Below are 20,756 nucleotides of genomic sequence, written 5' to 3'. Positions count from 1 at the left end.
GCCATAACTTGATGGCTATTGTAAAACTAAGACATTAATGTTTTGTTTGCATGATCTTTTTTTATATGGCCCGTCATGTGAGGGTAGAGATCGGTGACAAATCCTGGTAATGCGTTTAAACCAGTAATAACGAGAGACAAATAAAGTTGCGTGTTACTTGCAAATTTAATTATGGTTAATTTTTTCGTAAATATAATTTCGCATATTCATTATATACTTTATAATCAAGCTATTCAGACGCTCAAGTAGCCTTTTACGAAAGACGACGCAACAATCTGACTTATTTTGATGAATCGTTTTACGAACGAGTGGCCCAGGGGCTCTATATTGAAAACTTGACAAGAAAGTCAGCAAGATCGTCCACCGCGCGATTGGCCAACGCCGCGCCATGATTGGCCAGTGCCAAGGTCAAACGCGGCATTGGCCAGTCGCGTCGATCGGCGATCTCGCCGGCTTGGCCGCCAAGTGTCCAACATAGAGCCCCAGACCTAACAGAAATTTAGTTATTGTTTCAGGCTAACATTTTACCATTGCATATGCCTTTCAGCTGGACATGGTAGCAAGAGGGCAAACCTTGTATCCTATTTTCTTCTCACTATCTTGTATACTAAAAGGCTTTGCTGCTTTTGACAAAAGCGTGGCATCTGTGCGTATCTTGCTCCGTCATAATGTGTCTCTCAGCATAAGGAAACTGGCGTAGAAACTAAGCGTGCGAACAAAAGTAACATGCACCAACGAGATATTTGACCCTGACTTCAGAGGGCGCTAACTTGATCTATGTGCTGCAATTGTGAGAATATACAAATTAGTCGCTAAGGTACCTCGATTGCATGACAAACTACAAAGATTGATAGAAACTAGGCTGACTTTTTCTAGGTGCCTAAAATGAAGAAAGGCGCTCACCTTGCTCAAAATTCGATGGTTGGCCAGGGAGGATCTCGCGCGCACGCCAAATCAAGGAACTCTGCCCTCGCGGTCGGCGCCAGCGGGGGAGTCTGCGGCGGCCGCAAACTCCATCAGTCGCGATTGCCTCACGCACGTGCGACGTTGGTCAACAGCAATGCTAACGGTTTTCGTCTCGCCCCTTCACTGTTTCTGCCACGCTTGGCGAGCATTTATAAACGTGTTTTACATGGAAAAGTGCCTGCTTTCAAATATTTTTATATCATTCAATTGAGAACGCCAACAGTGGCGTACCAACTTGTTTTTGAGTAAGGGGCAAACAGAACCCCACCCCCCCCCCCCCCCCCCCCCCCCCCCGCATGGCTGGGGCGGTCCCTTGGTATGCCTTTGGCACCGCCAGCTAGTTTTTGCCGTGCCCAGTGGCGGCTTTTTAAGGGGGGCAAAACACATGCCTTGCCCCCCTCCCCCCCCGCTCTGAGAACTGGGGGGGGGGGGGGGGGCGCAAGCGCCCCTCCTTGCCCCCTTGGTTGGTACGCCCATGAACGTCAAGTTAGCTCCTCGAAAAGACGAAAGCAGGAACCCATTTAGTGCTAGAAATTAACTGAGCTCACGCGTCCCTCACTGATGGCGTGACGTTGAATTAGTTGGGTGGTAATCACGGTGGTGGTCATATAGCTGTACTCACTGACAAGGTGAGAAAGGCAGAGAGGAGTTTGAGTTGTCCCGTCTCCTGCGCGAGCTTCATACTTGGCACAACGGTTCGGCGCCTCGCGCACTTCCAGCGCGCGCACGCAGTCAATGCACTGTGGTAGGCAAGGAGCGCGTGTTGGATCCCGAGTGTTCGAGAGATATTCCCCGCCGTTCTCGCTTTCTCATCGACTATAACAAAGATACCTACTGGTTCTGAGAGTTCTTTGGTATCAGAGCGTGCGCAGAGGAGTTTTGTGACAGGCGTCGGTCGATTTGACTGGCTCTAAGCTGCGTCCATCCTCTACTTTTTCTTTAAATAGAGAGCTCTTGCTTGCACAATTGACGTTGCGTTCACCTACCGGCAATAGCCACGCGAAAAGCACTGCTTGCCCTCTCCGACACACAAGCGCACCGCGTGTGCCTGCCGAGTCCCGCCAGTGTGCACGAGCCCAGCATGCGTTCCTCGCCGTCCCGCCGCTTTGCGTCTCGCACTACCGTTGGCGGCTTCTATGCCGAAGCGCGTGACGTGGCCGTGTATATGTGTGTGTGCATGGACATGTGCAAGACGAGGGAGCAGTTCCACGACGTCGGGCAGTCGAGGCGAAGGGAGTGGGCCGCCCGCGTCCTCGCCCGGTGCTACCGCTTCTCGAAGGTGAGCACGGACGCTCGCTTCCTCAGGCATGGTCTGCGATGCACCAGTGCATGCGCGATTGCACTCCGATGCATGTTCACCCAAAAACGCGAAGCTACGTATCATACTGACAGTGGGCATGCTTCCGCTATGCAATCGGTTTCGAACTAGTTCCCTAGCACGTAATGTCGTATAGCTCAACATAATCTTGTCATGGCACATCCAGTCTTTCAAGTCACCAATATAACTCGGTTTGACGGAATGGATTTAATACGGAAACACCCAGACATCCGCCTTAAAAAAGCAGAGTTACCATAACCTTTGTGGCGTCAACGCAAGCTTCAAAGGATGTACCTGGGTTAAGTCATCTACTTGTATTGCAACTTTTTGGCATACATCCTCATGAAGAAGTGCAAAATAACAACGATTGAGGTTTTCACAAATAAGATTTGTACGTAACAAGGTGTTGAACTGGGCGAGTTGGTAAAAGTTTGACATGGTGGGTGTAACAACTTCACGTGCGTACGTAGTTTGTACGTAGTTTGTGACATCTCCTCAGGCCTGTATTGGCAACTTAGTTCCGTTCCGACCTGCTTCATTCCTTACGTGTTCTGGCTACCAGCTACCGTGCATTGGAAGCAGGTTGGAGAAACATTGTTGCCATACTTGAGTGATCACCAGTGAGCATTCCGCTACGTACAGATGTACTCAACTTCCGCTAGTCAAACTTCGTACTGCGGCCAACTATACTCTCATCTATGTTGCAGGTTGATGCGTTTACTACCTTAGACATTGTGCATTAAGAATCTCAATGGGAGGTGTACTGTTTTCTTTTCGGGTGTTCGTTTTCATGGAATGCTACTGCCAACAACCGTGCTACCTCAAGTACTCCTGCGACCCCTGTGAACAAAAATATGAGGCTTCCTCCATTCCATAAATTTCGTAACATCAAGGCAGCAGGAAGATGACACCCCCTTATTTTACAGATTTTATTTCAATCCAGTTATTTTCATTCGTTGTGACGCTTATGAACTGCCAATGGCTTACCAACAATGCAGGGAAATATTAGTTATGGGTTAATAATGGTCCAAACACTGGGGAACTATAACGTTAATGTGAATATTGATTTCACTTACAATATTACACGAATGTTGCAAAAGTGTCATTGACTTAGTTGCATTAACGCCGTTACCAAGAAAGTAGATATATCCTTGAAACTCTTTCGAAAGGATGAGTAAATATGCATGTTTCCATTGCTCCTGACAAACAATACCGAGTCGCTGGGCTGTGTAGGATTTGTAATTGGCGCAGCATAGTTCAAATTGCCCTCTTTTGGGGTCGGATGTTTACGGCACTAGTAAATATGTACCACAGTGATTTTTAAGTTAAACATTATTTTGCATTAAACGAGAGGGCTAAACTTTGAGATTAAACTCATTAGGATTGAGAGTATCGCACTGCATGTTACCACCACGCTAGAACTTGGAATCAGATGACTTTACATCTCAAGAACATTTTGTGCACACGGAAGCATTTTCAAAAGAAGCAGCTAACCTTTCGAGCTGTCATTCCTCAAAAATCCTTTTGATGCTAGGTCATCCAGCGGCATATGACGTCTAATAAAAAGTAAAATTTCGAACGACAGGCTTTGATCAATTTGTAAGTGGTATTCACTGGCCACCATCGTTGCGTCGGCTGCTGGTGAACGCTAATCAATAGCGAAAATGCAAAACGGACACACAGCAAGCAGAAATGGTATAACATTAAACGTTTCTTTTTCAGTCGGGTGCAACTGAACTCCTGCCCAACGTATGCACTAAACGACAACGACATTAAGAATAAAGACCAGCGAATGCGTTCGATTTATATAGCCTTTTTACCATATCCATGTTCATTTATGAAAGACGGGAAAAATGCCTGTTTGTTCGTTTGTTTGTTTTCTTGTTGGGATTTTTGCTCTATAAAGAAAGTAAACAATATCCAGCTATATATGGAGTTTTTTAATTCTTATCCAAAACTTGTCGAGACGTACATTTCTCGATGTGCAAAAATTTATATTAACGTATGCAAAAGAGAATGTAACGAGCGACTCCGTTTATCTCGAAAACATTTGTGTTATGTGTAAATTGAGAAGGCTTTTGTGAAAACAAAAAACTTATATTTTGCGGGCTATCTGGTCGTAGAATGTTCAAGGAACTTTGTTGAAGCATATCAAAAATCAAATAAGTTTCTAAAGCAATGCTAACTTTACTTCCCGCTTTCGTCAACTTGTGTGCTCAGAAGATAATTTGTTGTACATCAATATGTATCATGAATAACTAAATTGTGACAGGCGTACTTATGGAATCTCCGAATACTATTACACCTTTTGTTCCCACCATAAGTGCAACTCTGCGAAGGTACACCCTGCCGTCATCATTGAATGTTTTAACGTTCAATTTAGTTAAGAAGTTTTAGTAAAACACGCGGGAAAAATAAATTATAAAATTTAGAAATATGCTTATGGTAGACAATTCGCTTTATAGGTTTAACTCGGCCCATCAATTTTTGTGGCTGATGTGATGGGCCTATTCGGGGACTATTTGGGCCGTCAGGCGAGACAAAGAACTTCCCGAGATGTTCATTGTTTTATGGAAACATCGCTGTCTCCTCTAACATAACACTGTAACAATCTGAAGTTCTAGCACTAGGTAGAGGATTCATAGCCTTCTGCTAAAAAGCTTCTCAAAGTACAAGGCGAATTTATTAAAGTAGTGCAAATATTGGGGCCTTTGTTGCGTTACAATTTGGTCACGTGTCACATTTTTGTAAATAAATCTAATGCTGTAGGAGATATGGCTAAGTACGCGCAGCTTTATTTTTGTGTGTTTTACTTTGAGATACGTAAAACATGCTTTTTTTTATTTATATAACCAAACTGACTACTTGTTAAAAGTTTCATTGACACCGACTTTCAGTTCGAGGTGTCTCATGTGTGTTTGGGCGTTACTTACATTTTTTCTTGTACTGTCTTCAAAATTTTGCCAAGTGCACTGAACGGTATACTTCACTTTCGCCGTTTTTTTTAAAATCGTTGGCAAAACTTATTGGTTTCCATACATCGGGTGTTTAAGCGAAGACTTAAAAACTTTTCTACCATAAAGCGGGTTGAGGAAAAAAAATTTTTTTGAGAACAATCTGCAAGGCATGGCGGATGTCAGGGACTGCAAAAAACATACAAATCACTTAAATATTTATAAAAAATTTACAAATTCGTTTTTTAAGTAGTGGAAACAAAAACATCGTTTCACTTAGAGATTTGCTAAGCGTCATTGAAATTCACTAAATCATTAGACGCACACAAAGTACGTGTGAAGCGGGAGTGCGTTCAAGCTAGCACTCGTGCAGCAGGTACAAGGCTGGTAATACGAAAATGCGGATAATAAGAATATCATTCGGGTTTTCGCATCGCCAGCACTGCCTGTTGCGAAAGAAGGGCACTACCGGATATTTTCCCCTGATTCATTTGATACGTCAGGAAAGTGCCGATATCTGCCATTTGAATTTAAGACACATTACATTCCCTTTGTTGCTTTGCGCTTCTCTCACCAAAGAATTGTTAAATAGGTGTTACAATTCCCTGATTTACGCTTAAGCATGCTATGACCTTAGGCCTGTGCATTTTCGTGTTATGCAATATTCGCTTGTTTTGTCTCGTAAATACTCCTTAACCATGTGATTAGGTAGAAATAGTATTCATGCATGCGTGTTTTTATGCCTAAATCACTATCGTGCAAGCCTGCCGATTTTTATGAAGTTTATACTTTTCTAGATTAGGCTTAAAATAATATTGATTGTGCCCGTATGAAAATCGTATTCCGAGAACCTATCTCACAAACATTATAATACTAAAAAGAAAGAATAGAAATAATTGCCACAGAGAAGCCGGTAAAATGTTTATTGAATTGTAAGTAAGCAGGTTCACTATTCCCACGTAAAGCTTTTGATGACCATTCTTTCTTGTGGACGATTGAACCCTTATCTTTATTTACAGAAAAACATTTCTGTCCGCTTTAGAATAAATAATACACTGTTTCCCCGGAGCAGTTCATTTGAAGCGGATGTCATACTCTACATGTTTAATATTACAGCTTTCTTTCAACAAGCATCGAAGACCTAACCAATTTCAACAAACGGTTAAAATGAAGCATGCCAAAAAAGAAAATTAAGGAAAAACTGTGCTGGCATGTTGTTTAAACAACTAACCTGTTGATACTGAAATAATACACTAGACATTTAACCGCTTGCATAATTTTACCTGTTTATTTTCGCTTATATTGACGAAAAGGTTAATACTTTATTTAATATTTAAAGAAAACGTGTTGTACAAAACCTAGTATGCTGATCATAACTGCTTTTAATTTTTATGTTTTTTTTCTATTGCTTGTAAACAAAGTGCTGATACTTTGCGCGCCTTCTAAATGACATATTGGTTTAAACAATTCCCAGCCCCAAACTCTAAGTGACGGCCTCACTTAATGTTAACATATTTTACGTGTGGCCTGGTCTAAAGTTTGCTGAAATAACGACTTTCTGTTTTATTTGTTAAAAGAAAAAATCTTTAGCGGAAGTTGCGACGAGTCTTTAGACGCCTGCATCAACTAAGTGGCTGAACATTCTGAGTATTTCAGCTTTCTACACAGATACACAACTGCTCTTTACATGAAACGTCATAGTTACTTAGAAAGCAGTGTGGTCTGTTTACACTTCCAATAAGCTATTTACATTGCATCTGCCTTTCTGGAATCCCCTCGTCAATTTCTGTTTCTGAAGATCATTTAATTCTCCTTGATACATTTATTATTGTCTATCACGTAGTTGTATACCTAGTTATAGTCATCACGCACAAAGCTTCCACAGCACCTTTTTGACAAAATGTCTTGAATGGTCATAAGAAACAGTAATATACGTGGTCACTGATCTACAATGAAATTGACGCGCTCCCAAACTAGAGTCAAGAATACAGGATACGGAGAGGGAAGATCTAACCTTTGCTTACGCCAATATTCAGTGTCTTCTTTTCTTTCAATAATATTGGATAGACTTTGCCCACGTTAGGTTTGGATCTAGAGATCTAAAAAAGTGAAGTCAATTGCTTAGTGGTTTATCTTATTTCCGTACTTTCTGTTAATATTCCGTTAGCTCTGACAACGTCAGCGTACCGCGCCAAAAGTTAGTTTCGCCTTCGTCAGAATCGCGGGACCTGTTGTGAAGCATGATGCAGTTATAAAGCAATGAGAATTAATGCACCGCAATTCGGAGACTCTTTAAGCAGCTGAGGGTGCCTTTCAGCGTCGTCGGTACCTGCTGTGGCTGGCACACAACCTACCCTCCGAGTCACCCCTGGACCGGTCGTGGCCGCCGGCCCCACGCTTCCTCCATACAACCAGTCACATCCTGAAAAAGATGTACCACAAGTGGAGGGTGGGTAGATGTACCACCAGTATAATAGGCCTCTCGTGGAAATTGGATTGGACTCAGACAACTCACGTGTCGCGTTTTAAAAAGTTGTTTTTCATTGCATTGGAATGCTTCTGCAGTTTATTTTATAATTTAATAAACTAACAGAAGACGACTAGGAATTGCCCCCCCCCCCCCCCCCATCTCTGGGTCAAAATAATCCAAGATATTTTCTCTGCTTTACCATAACCTTGAGCCTTGTGTCATCTTATCTATCATCTTGCAGCTCCTTGTTAAAACTACTTTTTTATATTTTTCTGTACCTTTACTCCGACTTTTAAGATAAGTCTTCCTTGCGTCACCGATTCTTTACTCAAAGTTTTGATTTCGAGCAAAAGTTGATCTTGTTCTAGGTTATTTAGTCAGCCGTTTTACAGGCAATGATTCTTTGGTAAACAATTGCTCTTTCACGACCTGTGTGCATATTTCCTTTCCGTGCATCGTGTATAATTCGTTTTAGACCTCAACTTCACTTTTACCTGGAAACACAACCAAAGACATTGAGCCTCGTGGAAAACATTGGTGCTAATAGCATTTCAAGCATCAACCACCCCTTATTTTGTAGGGAGTTTGTGTAACGAGTAAACTATTCAATGTAGTAGCTGCCAGAAGCAAAAATAAGATATGTGTAAAAATATATGTACTATCACGATCAATATGAGTGTGAACACCGCTCCGCGTGGCGCTTGGTACTATCAGTGCCACCTATCGCTTTTCCCATGAAGTATAAAGGTGCTTAGCGTGCGAGACACGTTGCCTACAGCGATCGTTTCACCACTATGGACTTCCGAATCGTCTGCTAGCGAAGAACGATCGGCACATCCGCGAAACTGATAACCACTAACGAAGAGCATTTTCTTGAAATGTGCGCCAGCAAAAATACCTTATATTAATATTTCTGCAGGGTAACCTTTTTCTTATCAATTTTAGTAAATTGTTCCTTTGACTCCGATAGCAATCTCCGATACTCCGCCGACGGCTTTGAGCCTGCATCATATTGTTATCGGAAGTATCCGAACAATCAAATAAAGCTACCGATTATTCACTTCGCGTGAGTTTTGCGAGAGCAAAACTCTCCAAATCTCCACATGCAAGAAGTTAGCGCGGTGCAGGCGTACGTGAATTCCGCTCCCTGGATCATAAAAAGCAACGTGACAGAACTTAAATCAATCGCAGACTTCCCGAAGCAACTTCGGTGTCACTCCGAGCCTTTATGATGTGATAAGCAATGCACCACTTTCAGCAGCTTATGCATAATCCACGCGAGGGAAATCAGTCACGAAAGACATATTACAATTGCTTGCCCCGTCACGCACACACCCGCGCGAGCGCCAGATTACGCCCGTACTTCAAATTGCGGATGACAGCGTCGGTAAATTTGATGATTCGGAACTGAAGGGCGGCACAACGAGCCCAAGAATCTACTTGTCTCGATCCCCCTTGCATCATAGCTTTACGGGGCATTCTATAGGCGGTGCTGATAGTACTGCGGGCCGCACGGAGCGGCGTTTACACTCCTATTCATGGCGATAGTACTTTCAGTCTTATTAATTAGGGACAGTAGATGTCTTGGAAAAGAATCAATTCTTTAACTACACACCTCAAGACCAACTCCTAACACAATTTTCTCTTGCATCACACTCTCCTAGACAGCCAGCGTAACAAAGGAAAAAAAAGGGGAACTGAGTATGGGAAGGAAATAAACTACCAAGAAAAGAAGGGAGGAGAAAGCGCGAAATTCGTACATCGACGGTTGAACTAACTTAAACAATATTCTAATGCTAGAAGTTTGAGCCCCAGTCTTAATTCATTCACCCGCGGGAGACAGACAAAAAACAGCTTTGATTTACTTCAAAGTGTAGGATTTTGACCAGCTCACCTGTGCCCTCGCCACATTATCACTTGTGTGATTGTTTTTTCTCGCGCAGTGTTCCAAGTACAGAATGAGGTTTGACCAAACAGCTCGAAATCGAATGCGAGAAAAGGTCACCGCGAGCATCATCTTCAGGGATCGGAAGGCTTCCTACGCGAAAAGGTGAACAGTGGTTCTCGAGAATAGCTACATTTGTTTGCAATATAATATTGTTCACTCCCGGTATTCTATTTGCGCCCTGCAGTGTATCCCACCCTTTTCGAGGGGACTACGTGCGCCTGCGCCAGAATGTCAAATGGAAAAGACTGGCCAGCGAAACCGGCGACCAGTACGTTGTCTTCGCGGACATCATCAGCAAGATCACGAGATCAAGCGGCAAGGTAAGCCTCTTTCTTTTTACTTTTTTTTTATTCGAAATTGTGCGATTTTGTATTCATTCAATGCTGCCTTGGTAATAGAGAAATGGACTACTCGAAACACAATTTTTTAAACAAGGGCACACCGTTGGTGGAGCGGTGAAATACCAACGGGATTATTTGGGAAATAAAGAGGGTACTGCCCGACATAACGAATATTTCACCGGGTTCCTGCTTCTAAAACAGTATGTGTGTGTGTCGTTTTTGTTAGTGGTGCTTTAGTAACGGCGCTACACTCACAGTTGTTCTCATATCAGATAAAATATCTGTGCTGCGTATTTGATCAAAGTCATAGCGCGATGCATTAAAGTTAATGATATAGTCAATCGCTCTATGTATAGGGGCTCACATTTTGATATGCAGTATATTATTTTCTAATTATCCGTATTAATCCCGCAAATATCGATTACTAGCTGAACTTTGTCACATAAAGCATGTAAATAGATTATCTTGTTGTACATACATACATTTCGAGAATAAAACTTACCTGCGCCACGAATAAGAGTTAAAATTGTCATTAAGATTGATTCCGTTAATTTTCACCCGTTACCAAAAACTCGTCCATTTCCTTTTAGTCAAGTGTTGTCATTAGCATGATGTAATCACATGACACCGACCAAAACAACAATGTACTGTGGCCACATGACGGTGTCAAAAGAGACAAAAGTCACACGGAACCGCCCTTGGCAGTAGCCAGAGATACCAGAGAGAAGGCGTAGGTTTATCTAAGTAGTTCTGTCTCCAATACTCATTGCAGTCTCCAGAATCGTACAGCGGCACAAGTAACTTACTATTGTGAATAGTTTTTTTTTTCTAAGAAAAACAACAACAAAGATGTCTTAAGTTGTTTCGTAGCCGTTACTGGCATAATTTATATTATCAGTCACATCTGACCGCTTCAGCTACTTTCCTTTTATTGCATCTGTAATTTCCTTAAAAGGCCCCTGAAAAAGTTTTTTAAACAGCCTTTTGTGACGCGCCTGTCAAAAAATGAATTTTACGCAAAAAAAAATGTTTTAGAGCAATATTGAGGGCGAGAGATTTATTTGAAATTCTGGGCGCAAAGCCCATGACGTGACGGAATGGTCATTCGCTCTTTCCACCTCAACGTGAAGGCGAAGCCGACCCGCCTCTCCCCGCGCCCGAAATGCCGAGGGAAAAGTGGAAAGGAGGTGACTACCGACTAAATCGCGCCTCGCGCAGTCAATATTGCTCTAAACAACTTTTTTTTTCGCGTATTTTTTTTTTTTTTTTACACGCGTGTTTAAATTAGACAGTTAAAAATATTTCATTTTTTTTTTCAGATGCCCTTTAAGGGGTCACAAAAGGGAAATTCGTTTTTGCAGCTCATGGGGGATATCATATAACGAAGTCCTCTCAAAGCTGCCGATACATTTATGCCTCCAAGACGAGCTTCGCGGCTTCAGAGAACCAATTTCACATCAATGTCCCGTCTAAATATACCCGGGACATTTTGACAACTTTTTATTATAAATGCTATCCTCGCTTTAAAAACGTCCTATTGATAGAAACGTGTTATTTGGTACACATACTCGACCATATCTCTCTTGTGTCTTTCAGTGCGTCCAGGCGCTATTTGTCGTTAGCACCAACGCCATGCTGATCATGGACCAGCGAACGCTGCAGATCAAGTACCGCATTCCCGTGGGGGACATCTTTAGGATATCCCTCAGCCCGTTCTTGGATGACATCGCCGTGTTCCACGTTCGCACGGTGTGTTCAGCACTCTGCTCGACGCGTACATCGCGACGCCTCGGTGTCGGCCCCGGAATCGCAACGACGTACTCAGTCTTTTTGTTAGTAGGACAACACACAGGGACATGGACAAGGAACTGTAGGAACAGGACGAGCTTTGAAACAACAAATGTTTTAATCGACATAAATAAGAAAGATGTTAAATAAGTAGCTTACAAACAATACTAGAAAAAACAAGGAAATATCTGGCAATAATGCAGGAATGGAAATAATATAAATGATAGGAAAATCCTATTTGATATATAGTATCATTTATAGATTTCTCTTTCTTTTCTTCCTTCGTCTTGCCCAATAAAACGTCGGTTTTTACTCAACGCTCGCGCTGTCCCCGGTTCATCTTGTCCTTGTACTTCTCGTTTAGCGCTGTTTTTTTAAAACTTGTTTTCAAAATGCGCAATAAACTAACCCTGCACAACATTTTGACTTCTCCTAGTTAGTCCAAAACTTTGAATTAACAATTTTTTCGATATATTCGTCGCTACTAAGAGTCAGCAGTATCTAGTGTTTGCAATTAGAGTAAACCAAAAACTACTTTGAATTCAATTGTATAAGAAATATGAGAGAAATAGAAGATGCTCCCAACTGAATTCAAATTGGCGATAAAGAGAAAGTAAAATGTTCCCAGATTGTTAAGTTTGCGGTCGTGTTACAGTATTTGCCTTTAGTAACATATTCTACACACTTTTTGACAAATAAAAAAATGCCAAAAGGGCCGTAACATATAAGTTTAAACGGTCGCCTAATCGCTAAAAGAAACAATTACGAGCCTAGCAACTTGCAAAATACAAAGTTTACACAAATGTGCACCGCGGTTTCAAGGTTTCCGCGTTGTTTATTTGTGCCAAATTCACGCTTGTGACGTGTAAGTGTTGCCAACAAACGCTCAGAGCATATTCAAGTCGCATACACAAAAATCAAACTGCATTCCACTTTTTTCACTTGTGTAAGGCACCGATATTATTTACGCTATGCTCCCGATTAACAAAGCTTCTTTCTCAATTCCAAAGATGGTCATGCGTGCGAGTTATCCCATGGCGCGTCCTTTCAGTACCTTGAACCCCTTGTCACAACCTTAGGTCGGGCCAGCTACTTTTACCGTTTGTCGTGTCATTCTCGTCTCGTTCTGACGTTGTGCCGCATCTTCCGTTATTCTTTTACGCTGCTTCATTTACTTAGACGGAAGCCACCAGGAAGAAAGGCGACTTCCTCTTCGAGACCGGTCACGTGATTGAGATCGTCACGAAGCTTTTCTTGGTCATCCAGAACGCAACTGGGAAACCTCCGGAAGTTAACATCGCAACCGAGTAAGTCGCCCGTCTGCACCTTAAAAAGATTCAGGAGACATTTCTTTATCGAGTGAATTCGTCACTGAAATACATAGTGACACTGCATTGGCATTGTGATGGCACTTCAAAACGATGGGCATTCGATATGAAACAAACACATTTTATTCATACAAATTATTTACTTATAGGCTTTGTACAAAGAACGAATGTACGAAGAAGGTAGAACATTTACCCGGCAAGAGCTGCTCCTGATAGGTTAACTGCATAAAAAAGAAGTCTCATCAGAGATAGCACTTTCCTATGATAAAAAGGGCAAAGTGGTAGGGTGTCATAGGAGAGACAAAAGGCCAGCACAATAGATCATTTAGAACATCTATTTAAAAATGTAAAAGGAGATAAAACTGTGACTCAACTTTTTATTTTGCCACAATTTAAATCGAGAAGAAACGATTATTGTTCTTTATATTATATTTCATAATAAAATGTAGTCCATACATTGGTCCTATTGCTTGTTTCCGTTCTTTTTTTTACGGTGGCCTTTTTTAGGGGGTACCGCTCAGCTCCACCTGAGTGATCCGCGCTTGTTTCAATATATTTTCAAAGGCCTAATAAAAGGTGTCTTCCAGCGCAAGTTTTTCTACAGTAAACCATCTGTCCTCTCTTTGCTTTTTTTTAGTACGACCGCATCTCATTACTACTTGATAGTCCCATTGATCTCTTCTCACACGCCCCCTCAAGGAAAGCATCATCTTATCTCAACTATGAAGCCTTTTTATACAAATATCTTTTTTATTCTTCTTCTTCACTGGTATGCGGAGAGCAAGTTGTCTGCTTCTTGCACAGATGTTGGGGTGATGTCAGAACGCCGATCTCCTGTTGACTGATTGAAAACAATAGTGGGTGTACCTCAAGGCATCTAGCATTTAGGTCTTCCAATCAAAGCCAATCAGAGGTCGGCGTTGTTATGACGTCACCGCAACCCCGGTGCAAGAAGGAGACAACTTGCTCTCCGCATAGGTTTTGATCTCACTTGTCCTTCACAGTGAAAGAAGTTTCATCGTGGTGGTAGGTATGATAGATACGACGATTTGAGAAGAGGCTCGCGATTAACAAAAGGAGCAATCTTATAGGGTTGTTAGTAGCAATTAGATTAGCAGCCGATCCGTTACTATTTATTTAATAATTATTTTATCCAGGTACACCCCAATCCGGAGGGCTCGCGACACAAAAAGTATTCCACTAGCGATCATTTCCGTAAAATATGGAGGCATGTACAAGATGCTGTCCGGGTCCGCCGATGTTTATGGGATACGGGGGAACGACAATGTTCCAGACGCTGACAAGCAAAGCTAGCGAAGTCTTAGCAGCTGGTACCTTTAAAGGCCGGTTCTCACATGCAGCGAAGCGCTGATGTAGCGCTCCTCACGTGTCGTCAGCTACTTATCGTCTGTCATGAGCAACAGTTTTGACGGTGCGATACAAAGCTGGTGTACGCTGCCGTCAACACGCGCTAAGCGCGAGGTTAGCGCTATGCTTGTAGCGCTCCGCGGCATGTGTGAACAGGCCTTTAAGGTGCTGAGTTAAAAAGGAGAAAAAAAGTCTCCCCTCCAACAAGGAGGGAGGACAAGCAGTTTCTTAATCTTCGAATGATGAAAAGCGTCAACATCAGCAAAACAACGACAGCAGAGACATTTCAAAGACAACTTATTTTAGTTAAAGACTTGCAAAAGCGGTTTACCAATGACTTCTAACTTGGAACAATTCGGAAGAGGATTCCTATAAAACGGAAACAAATTCTAAAAAATTTGTGACCATTAAAATGCTCTGAATCCGTTCAGACTGAATGCGAAAATAGATATTTCTTAAGATATACAAATTCATTTCCTGCAGTACTATAGGAAGTATTCACTGGACGCCAGATTTGTGGGTGCTGTTTAAAGCTCATGCTCAGAACGAGCTCACATCAATTGGCTGCTAAGACCGGCACTCTTGATGGAGCGGACTGCACGTTGCAGAAGAACTGTGGAAGCTCGCCATCAGCACGCGCTCAGAATTTGCGCACACAGCTATGGCTATGGCCGCCAAAGAATACTTCGTATAGACTACTACAAGCAAGGCCACTTGTCGCCGCCATGTCGCTGCTCGTGCGGACAAGCCCGTGAAATTTCAAGCTTGACAAAAGCTATGTTTACGCGCAAGCTGCACGTGCTTGAGCTCACGGGGCACCCCCTGTCGGGGCGTCATACTTGCAATTTACTATACTCTATTTCACCTTATGATGTACCGCAGAGAAGGCTGCAAGCGCGAGCTCCCTGTTCTGGACCAGGTCTCGGCGGAACAAGCTCTCGCGCATTAAGGGCAGCCGCCAACGCTGTGAGCTCGCGATTCTAGCCTTCGCTGCGGTACAACATAAGGTGAAAAGCAGTATTTAGTCCGTGAAATAAGTAGCGATGTTTAAAAGTTTGCATTCCGCGCTGTGTGGACTGGTGCGTACTATACGAGAACTTGTTTTCCAAAATCGCTTGTTATCACTGTGGATGTCAGCCAGTGTCGTTGGCGAGACAAGTTGTTCCACCCTGATTATTAATTAGCAAGAAAACCTGAGATTGCCTCTCCGTTGTTTTAGCTCTCGATGTCCCTGTCGGTAACGCGCGAGGTAGCTGCGAACACGTATGCGATGTGAATAATACTTGCGGTTGCAAAATCATGGGAGATTTTTAGCAAACTGTTATTGTGTTCCGCGTACCGCACTACCGAAGCCTTTGAAGCATGCTTTAAGCGCGCCCCGCGGTTACAGTGTCACCCGGGCACGCGCTTAAAAGCATGAGTCAAAGGCTCTGGTAGTGCGGTACGCAGAACAGGGTAATGGTTTACCAGAAGCCCCTATTGCTACATAGAAATAGGTTACTGTGGAGTAGGAATCAGGGTAACGATTCCTCCGAAACAATACAGGGCGTTCACACTCATTTAGCTTGTTTCAAATTATTACGAATTACAAAAACCGTGACACCTAAGAAAAGGACACGAATCAACATTGGTGTTGTTTTATTAACGTGAAGTGCCACATGTTGAATAAATAACGAACGGTAGTCCGGAAAGTCTATGCTGTACGCACTCAACGTTCACTGTGACTAACCTGCAAGACGTTTGTTTTTCAGCATATTCAGTATAGTGTTTCTTTTTCGCTTGACAAATTAGTTTTACACAGTACACTAGATACGGAGGTAGTGGACGATACTTCTTTCATAAGTCGACTCCATTCTTTCGCCTTGGTGGGGTTGTCTGTCAATGTCTCGAGATTTGAGTTTGGGGTAACTCACTATTTCGAGATCTATGTCAATGTGCTTTTACCAGTGTCTCGAGATCTAAGTAATGTCTCTTCACCATGATATCGATATCTAAGTAACACCCCATTATCACTGTAAATGCCTTTTTACGATTGTATCGAGATCTGTCAGTGTCCCTTTATCGATGTCTGGCGATCTAAGCATGCGGTAATTCATAAGCTTATCTCGGTCTTCACCCCCTCGTCCTCACCGTCCTTTGCCGCAGGTTCGAAGTTAATTTCGGCAAGGAGAACGTCGTCCTGGGCTTCCGGTCGTCGGTGATGACCGACGTCCAGTCCGGCCAGATCAAGATCTCCCGGAAGGGCAACCGGATGGAAGTCGTCTTATGAGGATCGCTTCTATAGGCGGCTTTTTTCAATTGCACTTCCAAGGACTCGTTCCCGTGGAGGACACTCTGCATGCACAGACGTCGACGCTGTTTCACTCAAATCTCGACTAGCTCTAGCCTAGCGCTCTTGTTACTTTCTCTCGCGATTACACGTATACTTGCCTTAGGTTTTTGCTCGGAGACCAAGCGTCTTGCACGCGCTCTGAGAACTCTCTTTCAGAGCCTGCCTTACGAAAAAAACAAAATGAACTCCCGGCGCCGCCTGTTCAAGGGTCTTCCCAGACGGCGGCCCCCCGACATGTCAGTGTTACTGAACGACAGAAATGTTTCTTCGTGGGTTCGCGCGAGTTTGCTTGTCGTACTTGGACAGCATTTGTTTTAGACTGTTGGACATTCGGTGTTTAAAATCACCCCCTATTATATTTGTCTGAGGCAGTTGACACAACGTACGTCTCACTAGAACGCTGCATCGCAGCCCCTGGATCGGGTTATTTGACTTGCATACTTTCGTACCATACCGTCGCAATCTCACATGGTGTATGTAGTCATATGGCGAGCATTGTGAACCGGATTTTTCCTGTTCAGTTTTTCTTCGTTTTTCTTTCTATCTACGAGTGCGTGATTGTGTGGGTGTCTGTGAGAGCGTCTGAAAATGCTAGGTTTACCAAGGTTTTAGGGGTAAACTAGAACTGCTCCCATTGCTCAAAAAGAAAAATACAATAAAACACAGCACTAGATAAACTAATAAAAACATGTATTTATTCATCTTCACTCGAGCGATGCGCTAACACCTCGCCTAGGTGGTGTTGCGTCATTTTTAACGTTCATCATCGCCAGCGTGGAAGTGTTGGACATGCATGGGTGTACCTAGCGATGCATTTTAACCGTGGGCATCATTTTTGAGTCGCTTGTTCGGAGTTAATTCCGACGAAAAAGTATCTCGTTCGGATGACCCTTGTAAATATCCATTCGTCGAAAATAGATATGTCGCGTTTTTTTTTTTTATTTGGTGATAGCTACGAGACGTTATTTCAGATAGTGATTTTGCTGAGAAGCCCTCATTGAGAAACCTCTTCAGCTATCTCTTCGTTAAAATAGAGCCGGTTTGGTAGTAGAAGGACGTAGTTTCATCTCTTAATCGTGACGTGCATTTATTAAGTTAAATGGCATTGTTATTTAAAATCCGAACGCTGAGTAGGATTATGGAGCAGATTAGATTCCAGAAAGCGCCTTCGCTTTATTTAAATGCTAGGAGTACCGGATTCTAAAAATTGGTGAACAGTCACGTGTATGAATTCTTAATCTCATGAAGCCGGAACTTCTGCACAAGGCTTCATATACAAACTTTTGTTCTACCGTAAAACTCTACGCTGTTGGGTGAAACTGGATATGATTATCATATTGGCTGGCACTTGCATATCAGGCTGAGAATTTAGCAATTATGAAAAAAAAAAGAATGCCGCAATATACAAGTTCACATTAACTTTCACGTAAGAACAGCGCTAAACACAACAAAAGCACGAGCTTGCATCTTTATCTCAGCAAACAAAAGACGTGACATCAATTTATAAGATTTTTTCTTAGTTTATTAGGTAAAAAAAAAGATGTAATGTTAGGAATTACCGCCATAAAATACGTACGCCAATAAATCGTGCGAAAGAAGACCAAGCATGCGTTCAGGTTAGACGCGGTTCGTAGGGCACCTATGCACTTGCATTCACGGCTCGTTGACATGACTGATACGGTCATGATACATCGTCATTCACTAGTCACGGCAAAAGTCGTTAAGCCTTCCAGAGGAATAAAACCAAAAGCGAATGATGGAGCACGGCAAGAACGATACTGGGTCTTCTTACGCTCCGTTTCACATTAAGTTGGACCGGTTGACAATTCTCCGTTCTGACGAAGCCGATCCCGGAGCATTAAAAACTGACTCGTCACGGCACTGGTTTCCTTTGCGAGCTTGTTATTACTGGCTGAACTAATCACGCTCAGAAAAGAAAAAAAAAAACCCGCAGGGTTGCGGTGCATTCACTGTGCGTGATAATGGTTTAGTCGGCAACAGAGAACGCACAAAGGGCGATGAGTGCCGCGACGATTCAACCTTTTGCCATTGCTGGATTGGCTACGTCGGGTCGTGGCGTTGGCTTACCGTAGAGGCCTTTGTGAAAAGTGTATGGGATGACGTTAACCCGAACTGTTTTCCGTTGGTGATTGTTCGAGAGTTGCGGAAGACGAAGAATCCAAATAATTCAACCAATTGCAGGAGATGTAAAAAAAGAAAACAAAAAAAAGCATTTGTTTTTTTAATGGGCGCAATATCAAACACTCGCTGCATTTGTTTGTCGTCGACAATCTTCAGTCAGATAGTGATTGTGCCAAATTACACTGCCAACGTGAAGCAGGTGCAACTGATCGAGTTTGCCTTCGGACTGTGTGTTTCTTAAGGCCTGTCTTACGTGAGGCGACTTCTCGCTAGTATTGTTACAAAGAATTGTTTGCGCGTGCGTATGTTGTTTTTACAAGTTTTTAGTGTTATCATCGGCAGATGTTAAAAACTTTCGAGTCGATCCACGCGTAACAAACCCGGTGCTTCTGTCTAGAAACTGAAAAAAAAAATGTTTCACAGTTTAGCGCCGCTTTTCACTTTGAATTTGTCTATGTAATTTAAAACTCTAGATCTAACAAAAACAACACACACACACACAAACACTGTATGTTTGTCTTTTCATTCATAGCATTACAGTATAGAATCTGTTTATAATAAGTTTAGCTGTTTTCTAGGGTGCAGGATTCATGTGGGTAATCTGTCTTATATCCAAGGCTGCTACTCCCAACCGTAGGTGTACTGATAAATACTTTGTAAAAATACGCTAGGGTATAGGTCAGCATCTTAACAGGAACTATAAGAACAAGTCTAGGAAATTCAGAGAACGAGTGTGCCGCTAGTCGTTTGGAGTTTTTCTACGCGAACGCACCTTGTTATTTCCTCGCTAGATGTCCGGTTAGGTGTATGCAGGTTAGCGTGTAATGCTCTGATTTTTTTTTGTTTACATATTCTTGCCTATCAACGGTCGATGTAAACTACTGTAGGCTCTACGAGTATATGCAAAGTAACCTTACATTAAGGTTAGCTACATCTTTAGTTTAACGAAACGCGAGACGATGCCGAAAACCGGAGTGCTGGACATTTTATTATGGTTAACATTTTGTGCCTTTCCTTCCGGATTAGATACCGTATGGTTTTTTTAGTTTGTCACTTCTTACCTGCTCATTTACTGCCGCAGACAAGTATCTCCGGTGTTCGTCCTTGTAATACTTGCCTTAAGTTGTAAACTGTTTTAATGTCACGAGTTCATTGTTTTAGCTGTAATGTCCTTCTTACTCTGACCACTGAAAAGGAGTTGATATAAAATATTTGGTTAGCCTTTTTATTTCTTGTTGATGTAGACAAAATACATGCCTAAATAAATTTGTGTACACAGTATAAATACATATATAGTATACATATAACGCGTCATGTGTACAAAGTTGAGAACACGAAAGCAGACGATGCAGCCAGCGTTGTCCGGTTGCGAAGAGTTAACGAGAAGGAAAATAAGTTATCATAAAGAGGACATTGAGAAGTTTATAAGCCAAAATGTTTTCATACTAATTTTATTAATAAAAGAACAACCAAAATATGGGCTGTGTGTGTGCTTTATTCAGTACATTGTAATCGATTATTTTTATTCTGCGGCTTTGAGCTCACAGCATATCTATAATATATGTCCTTATTGATAATAGCGCCTTGGTTTCATAACGGCAGTGATATCTAAAACTCTTGCAAATCGAAGAGTGTGAGCATTTCGCAAAAAAGTACTGGTGTTTTGAGTTGCGCCCACCCTCACCAGAGCCTCCCAAATTTGTCGCTTCCAGCAGTGTACTAGCCGTGTTGCTGTATTTGAAGAATACAGTAACATAGCTTATTCCTGCGCCATGCACGAACTGGATAATCTTTTTAGGTT

At 42.4% G+C, this 20,756-nt stretch overlaps 1 protein-coding gene across 1 annotated transcript in view; it reads left to right on the top strand.

Annotated features, from left to right (window-relative positions):
• The window catches only part of LOC121833002 (unconventional myosin-Ia-like), a 136,599-nt gene extending 116,173 nt beyond the window's left edge, over positions 1-20,426 (top strand). Inside the window, exons 11-16 of the mRNA XM_042293554.1 lie at positions 7,556-7,687; positions 9,652-9,758; positions 9,841-9,976; positions 11,594-11,746; positions 12,965-13,092; positions 16,627-20,426. Of these exons, the coding sequence (XP_042149488.1) occupies positions 7,556-7,687; positions 9,652-9,758; positions 9,841-9,976; positions 11,594-11,746; positions 12,965-13,092; positions 16,627-16,750 (780 nt within the window). The 3' untranslated portion in view covers positions 16,751-20,426. The remainder of the gene's footprint in view (positions 1-7,555; positions 7,688-9,651; positions 9,759-9,840; positions 9,977-11,593; positions 11,747-12,964; positions 13,093-16,626) is intronic.
• The last annotated feature ends 330 nt before the right edge of the window (positions 20,427-20,756 follow it).

Source organism: Ixodes scapularis, unplaced genomic scaffold (genome assembly GCF_016920785.2).
Source record: "Ixodes scapularis isolate PalLabHiFi unplaced genomic scaffold, ASM1692078v2 PGA_scaffold0__279_contigs__length_252992795, whole genome shotgun sequence".
Taxonomy (NCBI): domain Eukaryota; kingdom Metazoa; phylum Arthropoda; class Arachnida; order Ixodida; family Ixodidae; genus Ixodes; species Ixodes scapularis.
This window is presented reverse-complemented; position numbering and strand designations above follow the sequence as displayed.